The sequence below is a fragment of the Lagopus muta genome, chromosome 4 (genome assembly GCF_023343835.1).
Source record: "Lagopus muta isolate bLagMut1 chromosome 4, bLagMut1 primary, whole genome shotgun sequence".
Taxonomy (NCBI): domain Eukaryota; kingdom Metazoa; phylum Chordata; class Aves; order Galliformes; family Phasianidae; genus Lagopus; species Lagopus muta.
The window spans coordinates 16,026,837-16,039,490 of NC_064436.1; the positions used below are offsets into that span (position 1 = coordinate 16,026,837).

Here is a 12,654-nt window from a genome sequence, read left to right on the forward strand (position 1 = left end):
CTTTCATGCTCATATCTTGACACAGTCATCTTCATCATCTATGAGAAAGATGAGGTGGCAGTATAGTCAAAAGGACAACCTTTGGTTTCAGTCTCATCTTTGCAGTCTCTCTCCCCACTCAATAGAAAAATCTGTGGTCCTTTAAGAAGAGAGCAAGCAGCATCTACGTAGAACTGGCTCAGTACATCACTAGCAACACACCTACTGTTTTCTCTCTCTTTAAAGAAGCCTGTTTCTGGAGGCTACAATCTTACTTGAGTGCATTCTCACATCTGGAAATAGTTCTTCCTGATACTGCTTCCAACCCCATCAGCACACACAGTGCATCATCTTCAGAAGCTGCAAGAAACTGAGCCCTTTGAACGAAATGAGTAGAACTAGTGAATCCAGTAAAATGTCTCAAAAGGCCAAGGGTTCCCCACAAACTCTAGCCCAGTTTCAAAATAAACTAGAATGATAAAGAGCCCTCTCTTTATCTCTGGTATTGAAAACAGCCACAAGTTCACAAATCAGCAGAGCTAGAAAGCACACAGCACCTGAGTGCTGCATCCAAGACCTTTTTTGCTTATAAGCACCTTCCTCAAATCCTTCTGCAGAGAAGCATCCATATTATTCAATGGCAAAGGAAGAAAGCTGTAAGAACAGAAGTCTCCTTGCCCCTAAACAATCTGGAGGCCAGCCATTGTGTACACCTTAACTGCTGCCAACAAAGCAAAGGAAAACTTGCTAACTGTTGTACAAGATTTGTAAGAGGAGATGAGAGAGCAACTCAATTCTCTGTCAGCTCAAAAATTAGCTTAAGTACCAAAAATACCAGAAAGCTGCAGACATTGCCTCTGATCGTTCTGCTGTTAGGGTTCTTGGCTATATTCTCCATTATCTGCCTCATAACTTTCTATCAATATAAAGGGAAAAGTAAAAAACCCAACTTACTGAAAGCAATTTGGTCCAAATACAGTGGCAAGATTGCAAATGTTCATCCTGTTCTCCACATGATGTTCAGCAACTTTTATCAGGAACTGGCACAGATACTTCAACAGGCAGTAATGAGCATCAGGCAGTTCTTTAAGGAGTTCTCTCAAGTTTCTTTCCTTCTGCATGTCATTTCTACCATCTAGAAGACACAAGAGGAGAAAAAACATACACAGATATGCATATATGTATTTATCCTACATATCATTAGGGAAGCAAATTATTTTCTGTATGTATGTACTTGTCAGTACACACAGTTTACACTCCAGGATTTCATCTGCTGCATCCTTTTCTGCAGCAGCTAAAATATTAGCTCTTTCAGAGAAGGCAAATATGCATGAAGAAAACATGCAAAAATTTGTCTACTTAAGTATTTCTTTCAAAAATATTTTGAGATATATGTAAAAAATTGTCATGACTTCATTACTGTGAATCAGCTGGTAAGAGGAGGAAATCTGATTCATTAATTTCAATTCTGCAGAAAAAATTTGAGGATGGTTCCAGAAGGCTTTACTACATTGGACAACAATAAGGAATTTAATTGCATTTGTGTTTGCACCAATCAAAGTGAACTGGACAGTCCCTGACTTGATTACCAACTACCTTCCTTTTCATTAAGCTTAAAGAAAAACAATATACAACTAATTTTCACCTAGAACACTGAAATTCACCTTGTAACATATTTCTGTTTAGGTAACAAAGCAACCAGCACACAGCATATTTTTTTCCCTGTATAAGGAATGCCAAAGCCATCACATAGAAAGAAACATATCTACCACCATCAATCTATCACTTAATTAGGTAATGCCCTTGAGAACTAATTGCCTCTCTAAACCTCACACTGGGGCTTTAGACTGACAGGTACTTTTCCATTTACTGAAGGATTTTCCATTCCTCCAAAACTGGAAAGATGCTAATAATCTCCACAGGTCTGCACTCCGACTACACAGAAAGCTGGTGGCCTCATGATATCAGCTGTATTTAGGGAGCTTGATGTCCTTGTTCATTAAACACGATATATTAAGTGGTGTGGATTAACACCAGAGATGCTTATTGCTAGGCAGAGCCAAACCTTTGCTCTCTCCTCATTACTGTATCTATTACTGATACTATTAGTATCAGGTGCATTTTGCTTTCACTTCTGTTCTTCTAAGAACAGAGATGCAAACCAGGCCATAAGATCTTCAGGAATTACCCTAATTGAAAGTCACAGAACCACTGAGCAACACACAGAACACTGAGGACACAGAAAAAATCCATTTACGGAGCTGTGAAATTCTTCGTCCTGCTGAAAGCAGAACAAGAAAATACAGCTCTCTAAAGCTCCCCCCATCCCCCAAGTCTCCAGTGAAAAGTGGAGGGAACGAAGTCAAATCTTCCCCCTAATGCAATTCAAAAATCAATTGTTAACTGTCCTGTTGCTGAGACTTATTTCACAGAGTTCAGCTCTATTTCAAAAAGTTTTTAATTAAGCTGATGATTGTGATGAATTCAAAAAGCAAAGAGCACATATAGTATTCTGTGCACTTTGCTCATTTTTTGGGGGACAAATGAATCTAAGCTGTCCATAACCACAATACTTCAAATAAAACAGATTTTCAACTTATTAGAGAGCAAGAATTTTCATGAGCCATGGCAGCCAATTGCCTGGAGCTCTCTTTCTTCTTCTGTCCACCTGCTAGACAATTTTTCAGCTTCAAAATTAATCACTAAGGTTTACTCAGCTGGTACTGACCATCAAAGTAACATTAGAGCACCAGAGCTGTTTATACTATTAACCAGACAAGCATCAAGTGTGCCAAAGCCCTGAGCTGATGTACTTGCCTAATTTTGTGAGGTACAAGATGTCCTGAGGAAGTCAAGACTGTACCAAGAGCTGTCTTACTCATTAAGTAAGATGACAGAGGGTGGCACAAAGCTGACTATGTACTTTGGTCTCTGCAGCATCTTGAGATGAGACAAATGTGTTTGCCAGTAATCAAAACGGCAGAGTGCCAGACTTTCAAAGGCAATTCAAGAACCTATATTTAAATAATATTTCCCATTAAATCATAGATATATAATTAAATCATATTAAAAATACCCTCAGCCATCAACACACTTGCTATTGTCAAGCACAGAACTTTGCCTGGTATGTGGATCTTTTGCTGGGTACTCACTACTGTGGGACAGCAGTCCAAGAGGCGACCAAAAAAAAACCGCAATCTCTTAAAAATGTTAATTAACTGGAAACAGGAGCCTCAACAGTGTAGGAGGCAACGATAAATTTGCAGGGGTGTTTTCAGACTCATTTAATTTCATCATACACCCACAGATCACACGAAGAGGGACATATTTTCCAGTGGTCCATCCTATTTCTGTACGTATTGAGTTTCTTTGACATGCTATAGACACCATCCACTTCCTCAATCAATCCATCTGCATGATGCTCCTTCACCCTACAGAGCACACTGTCTGAACATCACGTAAAGGTACAGATGTCAGCAGACAGGTGTGTGTAATTGCTCTGTGCATGACTCAGATGGTCTGACCTCAAAAAATTCCAGCCTAGCACTGACACAGTATCAGCACGGTGCCATGCTACAGCTAATTACCTCTGTTGTGATGCAAGGAAGAGAGTCTGAGCTCGGTGTCACGCTACCATGTCTGCATAGCTTTCAGCTGCCTTACAGATTATCATCCAGGAGGGCAGACAGAAAAGCTTGCATCTGTTTCTAGCTGTCAACGTTCCCCTGGAAGTCAATCTTGGGCACACAGGCAGCATGCTGGCAAAGCACACTGCTAGCTAGGCCAGGTTGTTGGAGGAATCAAAGCCTTTATTTTCTTCCTCCTACAGCCTACAGAAAGTAGGACTGGAGCCTCTGACAGAGCCTCAGACAAGGCTCTGCGACAGAGGGAAAAATATCACATTTGTTGTCATCGGTAGCAGAACTGCAGAAAGTTCTCATCATAAAAATGTTGTCATCACAATCCAACCTGAGACCACTTGCTCACAATTGCTAAAGCACTTCATGGAGCTGCATTTATCCTCCATCGCTACACAGTGGGGACAGCTGCCCCACGATTTCTTCTCAGCTCTGCTGAGAGCTGTCATTGTATGAGAAAGCTGGTTCTAAGACATTTCACTGCACAACAACTTCTGCATGTAGAGAACACAAGATATCACTAGCATTTCCAAACTTGAAAAACTGTGTCAAAATAACAATAAAAGCCAAAGGAAAAGGTTAAGAATATGCTGTTACAGCCTGGAGAACCACAGACAACCAGGGAATCTGATTTGATCATCAGAGGGCCAGCTCTCATTTATTCATTTTTATACTCACTGCTCAGGTTCAAGCTTGACCTCTAAAATCCCCTAACACAGCCTTTATTTTGGGTTCTGCCTGCTCACGTAGCTCCAATAGCTCCCGGCTACCAAGCATTTCAGAAACCAACCTATTGATTCAGGAAAGAGCTCCTCCTTCCCTCCCACCCTTCTCCTTGAAACCTGCAGAGCACTGGCAGTACAGAGACCCTCGTCAGCCACAGCAACCTGTGAGGGAGGGGTATGTGAGACAGAACTCACATCTAGCTGCTGCATACTGTAAAATACAAGCTATCTCAAATGGAGCAACACTGAGAGCCCAGAGTAATGAAACAGCATCCAACTTAATTAGACTGAGTGCCAAAGGTAGCTACAAGCCTCCATTTTGCTCCTTGCTAGAGAAAGGAATGCACCAAAAAACAAACCAACAAAAATCACATAAAGGAAAAGCTTTCTGCAAGCCAAAAAGGAAAAGTACAACAGCAACCTGTCTCACTAAAAGCAAGTGACCTGTGAAAGGGGATAAGAGCTGAGCATACAGAGCTGGTTCTGGTATGTACAAATGTCTTAGGAGTCAGTGACTGTGTTGTAAAAGATAAGGAATGAAAACTCAGAAGGAATAAACAAGCTCAAATAGGGATTGCTGTGTGGGAGCAACTGATTACTTCCAATGGAGATGCATGAAAGAAATACCTTTCAGTCACCCAGGGCTGTCACAGGTTTGCAAGCCCATTTTGCTTGGGCAAGCACAGCCCTGCTCTCTAGCAAAGTCGCAGCCTCTTTGTGATGGATGTTTTTTACCCCAGGACCCCCTGCAAGGAGCAGCATTCATATTTGTCAGGCATGCTGGAGGGGCACTCAATACTGAAATGACTATCAGCATGTCCCTGGCCTGCACATACTACACACATCTCTCATTAACACCATTTGTAGATCAAGGCCCTTCTCAACACCCCATCACTGCCCTTCTCCAAAGACAGAAAGAGAACACGAGGATGCACCAGACTGCCTTTAAGATACACTACGTGATGGCTTGTGGAACTGCACAGTCTTGGAGTTACTCTGAATATTTATATAGACAGTAATGTGTCAGATCCGTGGGCACCATGCAGTGCTGACTTCATGCTGTGTTGCACAGGCTTCTGCTAGCATGCCAAATCAGCTGTGTGGACTTCCCGAAAGACCCATGGATCAGGTTTCTCTTTTTTGATGAAGTGCAGATCATTTATTCCCTGGCTTGCTAATAAGGACACTACACTCTGCATTAAAAAGGATCACAGCTTCAGGCAAGATTTGTAATTTTCACTCCAGCTATTTTTAACTGGAGGAAACACTCCCTAACAATTTTTATAGGAAAAAAAAGTAATTGAGTATTATTCTCAGGCCAAGCTTTTAGCTGGCTTGAAAGATGCTGATATCAATCCCTGAAAATATTTTAAAAGAATTCTAACATAATTACAAAAAAAACATTTCCCACACAAACTTCAACATGAGGAAGGACAGAGGTTGCAAGAGAGCTTGTAACTGCTTTCATTGTCACCATACATTTAAGTGGCTCCAGATTCCAAGTTATTTTTTTAATAACCTTTGGGCTCAGAAACACCTTGACCCACTTGATTCATAGTTCAGAAAAACAACACTAAGGCAGGCTCGCTGCTGGTACCATTTTGCAACAAATACCTTTGCACATACTTTGATAAGTGAATAGATAATTCTTCCAATCCTGCATGGCTGGTTGATCATTTAACGGTAAACACAGGTTGACCTCCCACTGAAGCTAATCTGAACCCCACCAAAGTCATCAGTACCTTTCAGAGCAACTCAACTTAAGCTGTATTTTCTAGGGCATGAAAACAAAACCAAACAACTCGTTTTTCCTCAGACTTTTCCAAAGACTTCCCCTTTGTCATAACAGCTCTTTTTTTTTTTTGTAAATAAAACTTCTGTTTCCTAATCAAATTTATAGTGGGACTATAAGCAGGGACTGCTGTGCAATACATGTCAACTTAACCGTGAAGATGCATTACAGCTGGATGACTTTGAGAGAGCTGAGTAACTTCTATTTGAAACAACAAATCTTGGTCTGCTACGTAAGGATATGCATCTGTCATTTCCAAAGAAAGCACTGGGGAGATTTTGCACTTCCTGTGGGAAGCAAGAATGGATGAAACTTTCCACTATCAGCACAGTTCACAAAGCTCATTGATAGTTTCTGGTGCAATACAGCAACACGTCCTCTGTGCGGGACAGGGAAGTAGTAGCAGGAACACACAACTTTCCACTCACACTGATTTAAGAGAAAGAACATAATGAAATATATTTCATGAGTCAAATATGGTTAAATCCAAAAGACACTGCTATGCCAAAAAAAAAGGGACTTTCTTAAGCAACAGCACCTTCCTACCCAATACTTCCTGAACCCTTCCTTGGGTTCCAGACAACTTTACTAACTGTTATTTTACAGAGAAAGTTCCAGCCCTCACAGCCCACGTATGACCTGATTATAGCTTTAATGACTGCGCTCAGGAAAGACAGAAAGTTCTCCAGTGCACCCTCAATAGTCTGTACAGTCCCAAACAATAAAGGAAGGAAAGACATGGTTGTGTCCTCCCTGCTCCAGGCAACAGCTAAGCTTCATTTCTACTGCAGGCAAGAAAAGTGGGAGAGAGACCCAAGGACAACAGTGTGAAATCTTTGTGCTGTCTTCCACTGAAGACGTTTGTCAGCACATTCTTCCTCCACACACATCATATTGGTCTGCTTTACAGTAAAGAGCATTTCTCCAGCAATACGTACCCACACACTTCACAGAGCTTCTCAGGAAGAGAGTGAGAGGCATCAACTGCCTGCAGCAAAAGAACTTCCACTGACCCAGATGGTCCAGGAACAGACCGCCTAGTCTGCATAGCAGCAGTCTGGACTGCCCAATACTGATAGATTAGTTCAACGAATCATCAGACAGACAGTTGTGCAAGTTACAACTTTCTAAAGCAGTTTATCCTCTTGAAGGGAAAAAAAATAAAAATAACAAAAATCTTCCAGGTTGTATGACATGAGCAGGATTAAAGGGTAAAGTCCATTCTAATTGCAAACTGGCTTGTGTTTGATGGGCAATTACATCACTTGGTGAGAAGTGGAAATTTAGACAGCATATGCTTTGGGACTCGATGGATATTAAGTATGATTAGCAGATGAAGTTGTTAGAACTTTTCAGAGCCCACTAGAAAGAGTGAAATTGCCAATAACCTATAACCAATACCAATAACTCTAGCTGAGCAGAAGCAAATCTGTGTCCTAGAGAGACTGTCGCAGTTATTGTCTCCAAGCTTCTTCCAACCAACCAACTAATCATTTCAGCTCCTATTTAGCAGATAGAACCAGATTAGAAAAGCATAAATAGTTCAGATTTCACCAAACACGGAAGATGACAAGACTCAGAATTTCTATCAGAATGCACCCTGTGAGAAGGTGAGAGCTGAAGTCAAAGGAACTGCGGAAGAAAGTATGTAAGTTAAGAAAAAGAGCACTGCTTACACTGCCTGTATAAAATTCTCCCGAAGGAAAGCATACAGAAGGATGGAGACTTTTACCTCTCACTTACCTTGGTAAAGCTGAATGAGCTTGGATTGTAAGGCAGAGGTGATAATCCCATCTGGCAGCTCTCTCAGAAACAATTTCAAAAGACTGGCTGCTGAGTACACATCGCCATCTTTAACTAGTTCCACCTCTTCTCCACGTTCATATTGCAGACGCAGCTCTTCCACTGTTTTCATGCTCCCATTTACCCTGAAAAGGCCTTCCTGGGTCATACCTGTAATTATATGTTACACATGAGGTTAATCTGAACTAAGACACCCCAGTGATATGATGAAACAGACATTCAAGCGTGAATAATACTATAGCATTAATACAAAGGACAATCAATACAATGAGGATTGAAAAGATACTACTTTCCCCTAGAAACCCTGCTAGTCAAGTACTTGGGTTCAGATAATTAAGACCAATGATCAGATCTTGAGGCTTGGGATACTCTATGAAAATCCACAGAACCCAGTGGCATCGCTGTAACGTATAAGATATGAACGCTGTTCCAACAGTAATGCCTCCTATTTTACACCATTGGCCCACAGTGTCAAGAGGCAGATGATGGTGGAAGAGGCAGCAGAGGTTGAACCTTCCCACCAATATCCCCATTACATTTTGTTGCTGTGTGACAGCTGGCAGCAGAGGGGCAGTCTGACAGAATGGTGTCTGACATGGAAGCTCATATGAAGCGAAAGTGCATAACTGAATTCCTCCATGCAGAAAAAATGGTGTCCATTGAGATTTATTAATGCTTTCTGAACATCTATGAAGCCCAAACAGTGGATGTGAGCACAGTGAGGCAGTGGGTGGTGTGCTTCAGCAGTGGCCACAGCGACAGTGGGTCAGCTCTGCTGGTGCAGATTTTTTACTTGTGTAGCAGGCAGGCTCTTGTTAATTGCTGGTGAAAATGCATAGCTATTGGTGGTGACTCCATTGAGAAATGGTGTTTCATGGTTGAGAATTTGCTCTATCGAACAGTATTATTGTGCTCTTTGCATCTGTTGTAGTTTCCAAGGAAATATACAGAAGGCATTACGTTTAGAGTGACTTACGTACTTCATACCAAGCAGAAACCAATTGAGATGGCTGAATTTTGCATCACTACACTGGCGCTGAAAAGGAACCAGACTCGACCAAACAGCTGTGTTATTTCAACTTTGCAAGTAGCCCATTAGCTTTAATGACTGTGCCAAGGCGTGACACTACTCATGCAAGTATTTCCAGCTTTGCTCTTTAGGGTAGCCTTACTGACCACCGTGAAGCAAAAACAGCTGAATACTTGCTGCTTGCAGCAGTAACTCTGTAATAATTACTGCAAATTCACTTTAGAATAAAATCTCTGAGAGCAAGTGTGTATTTCTAATTGCATGAAGCCTAAAGATTTCACAATGAAAAATAAAAGTATCCATCACTTCAGGCCAGACAACCCACACCCAGTGAAGGTTTCCACAGAGGAAGCCAGATGAATCATACTGTATCACTTTCTAGGCAGATGCTGAGATTCAAACAAGGAAAACAAGTGCCTAAAGCTGAACTGAGGAAAAATTCATTTTTCACTAAAACACTTTCATCATAAAACAGAAAGTGTTTTCTGCTTTTCTCTGATCCTGTGTGCCTAGGCCTGCTTATTCTTCTTTAGAAGCAGAACACTAAGAGGACCAAAATATACGATGTATGGTTTTTATTAGTTCAGAAATAGTCATTACTAAGCAGGAGTCTGACAGAAATTTCCAGTCCAAAAAGTCAATATTGATGCAGCAGAGTTTGTAGAAAGAAGTAATCTCTTTAATTGGACCACGAAACAAATGATCTAGTAAGAAAAAAATGGAAACACTTAAATACTGAAGCATTTTACTCGACTAATGCAAGACACTGCTTACAGACCCTGTATTCCTGCAGCTACAAGAAAACACATATAAAATGCTATACTGCCATCTGGGGGGCGACAGAAAACACCACATCTCAGTCACTCATTCCTGCAGCACAGAGCGAACAAACAGAGCAGAGCAGCCATGCAGATAAAACTTCCTATGTAAATAAAGAGAGGCTAGAACCTACTGGGAACAGTAATGAGATATTTCCAAATTCAGCATAGGTAAACTTGGCTTCACCTACAAATTTGAAAATTAGTAGTTTACCACAAACTCAGTTGAAGGATGCAGCCACCCAAAAGTTGGCTCAGTTTTTTCAAATGGCTAACATCAGTCACCCATGAACATGGAGACTCTGGCCTGACTTTTAAAAGCCCTATAATGTCTCTTACTGCATCTGTGCAGAACAGGAGGCAACGCTGAACAAAATGCAAACAGAACACTGTTCCTCCAAATAGTTTGAGTTCATATGTAGGGCTCTGTTAAAAACATTATCGGGGTTAACTTCCCCATTAGTTCACAAAACAAACTGTAGGCAAGCAGAGAGCACTCCTTTCAAAATATTCCCAAGTAAAAGGGCATCTCTGACATCTTTCTCAAGAAAGAGAGTGGATTATATGTTTACCAGGGCTGGATAATCACCTTGGCATTTAGAAGCCCAGCTAATTTTGCAGCAGATAGAAGATCTGGCTTGTTTTGTTCATATTTGGAAAATGCTTGAGTGGGATGCAATCTTTTTATGGAACACAGAGTACAGCCCACAGCTTGCAATCAAGAGGGTTTGTCAACTTCTGGTTTTGATTACAGCTAAGTGATTGAAGGCATTTTCCCCTCCTTGCTCTTTCACTGTTATAGCAGATCACTTTAAAGCAAGCTGAAGTAGATCAAGCAAGGTACTGCTATGGAATAAAGGTACAATTATGTTTCAAGCTTTCATTTAATCTAAGCTACCTTTCAAGCTGTGTTTGCATCTAACAGCTTCTGTGAGTCCATCAAGATAAAAACACAGCATCTTAAGACGCTGTAATGGGATTATCATTGCTGAGCAGCTAAAACAGAGAACTGATGGTAAAAACTGATGTAGCTTCTTACAAGATGAAGTTACCTCCACAAAATCTTTTCCAATGCTGAATACCTGCACAAGATACATCTGTGCACCAATGCTATTCTAGTTTTCTGCAAAGAGATTAATTTCCTTAACGGAGACAAAAATTTCATTAAATGAACGCAAAGAAAAGCTGAGAATTGGATACCTATCTCCCTGAGGAGATAAATAATAACTGAAATCTAACTGAAAATCTGTGAGAACATGTATTTAACAATGTACTTTCATGGGTGTGTACATGAACATGAATATAATTATAGATACTTACGTCTTCTCACTACCACAAGTGAGAGAAGTCACCTGTTTTGCAACTAGAAAGTTACACTAAGGTTCAAAATGAAATACATTCAGTTGATAAAACCGAACAGCTTATCAATGACCACGTGCTACTCCATCATGCTGTAAACCTTCTATTAAATAGCATACTGAGCAGAAGGAAGAAGAGAAGCAACAGTAATGTTCTCTGCACGTGGTTAGCACCAACACCTCATTCACCCTCTGTATCACGAAAAAGCTTCTCCTTTTGGAGATCCTCACAGTAAAACATGTTACTATGCAAAAGTGATTTCCTTCAGCTTACCATGCTGGGTCAGGTACTCAACTATATTCCACACAACCATTGGAATGCCGTTCTTGCTCAGTCCCTGCTGCTCAAGCTCCAGAAGACTCACACCAAACACCTTTGGATGGGTTGAATCCTTCTGCTTATTCAGCGGAAGTGAGGCTATCTTTTTCATGTCCTCCTTCAATCTCACAGCTGACTTGCTCTGCTTAAAGAGACACAGGAAGAAGAAGCATTAATCACATTTGCTACAAAATGTTGCACAGTTGCAACATGACGGTATCCACCAAAACTGGAGTTTTTGGTCTTACTTCCTTTTAACTGCCAGGAAAAAATCCCTGTAAAGTGGGAAACAACAACAACAACAACAACAAAAAACTACTAAAGGAAAAACAAGAGTAACTAAAGGAACAGAAGTCTGTAGCTAAGATAAGGGAGAAAGACGCACTTACATGGAAGTATGTTACTAAAATAACAAGAAACTGGGACTCACAAGAGACTGCTTTTGTAACTCACACAGGTCATGTAGGTTACAAAAGCAATAGGACAAACACACATAAAAAATCCCAGAACACTACAATCAGTTTGGGATGTCTCCAGGACACCTGCCAGTCTCTGAGCACACTCAGGTTCACTGTATCTTTCTTCCAAATGGCATTTCCTAAAGATTCATTTTGGCCACTGTCAGGTGAGATGAACCCTTATGGAAGATTTTATGACACATTTAGTATCTGATAAGTCTAAAATCTAATTAGAGAGATTTCAAGGTTAGAAAAGAACTAGGTAATCCAATCACACATAATATTAGGGGAAAATGTCAGATCACAATAAAGCCTTAATTTCATACATCCCACAGTTTCTTCTGAAGGCATGACATACATCTGGAAGACATTCTCACAAGTTTTGAGTTGTAGTGGCAGAGAGAACATGAGAACACATCCAGTAAGTCCCGAGGGAATAACATAATTCAGGACTACTTTCACAACACAGAAATCTAAATATGCATACAGTGCCATGGTTTGCAAAGACTGCCCAAGAGCAGCAGCACAGCCCACCACATTTACAACCTCTCTATACATCCAAGCATCATTTTGCTAATGCAAAATGCAAGAAATCCTCACGTCTATGGAATCACACTGCTGGAACTGTAGGTCACTGATACCATAGAGTTCATGAGTCTCTTTAAGAAGGCTACCACGAGCCTGACACTTAAAATCAATTTAACCCTACCGTGTTTTATTAATGAACAGGTAGT

General features: G+C 40.7%; 1 protein-coding gene across 11 annotated transcripts in view; it reads right to left on the reverse strand.

The window, feature by feature from the left end:
• Nucleotides 1–12,654, reverse strand: part of FAM13A (family with sequence similarity 13 member A) — a 137,602-nt gene that overhangs the window by 101,779 nt on the left and 23,169 nt on the right. For 8 of the 11 annotated variants that reach the window (XM_048943444.1, XM_048943449.1, XM_048943443.1 and 5 more), the window contains exons 2-4: nt 11,418–11,607; nt 7,878–8,087; nt 934–1,114 (exon numbers count right to left, since the gene is read on the reverse strand). In XM_048943444.1, coding sequence (XP_048799401.1) covers nt 934–1,114; nt 7,878–8,087; nt 11,418–11,607 — 581 coding nt within the window. Of the gene's footprint in view, nt 1–933; nt 1,115–7,072; nt 7,205–7,877; nt 8,088–11,417; nt 11,608–12,654 lie in introns of those variants that run through there. The other 3 variants (XM_048943445.1, XM_048943441.1, XM_048943451.1) reach the window with 2 other exon arrangements.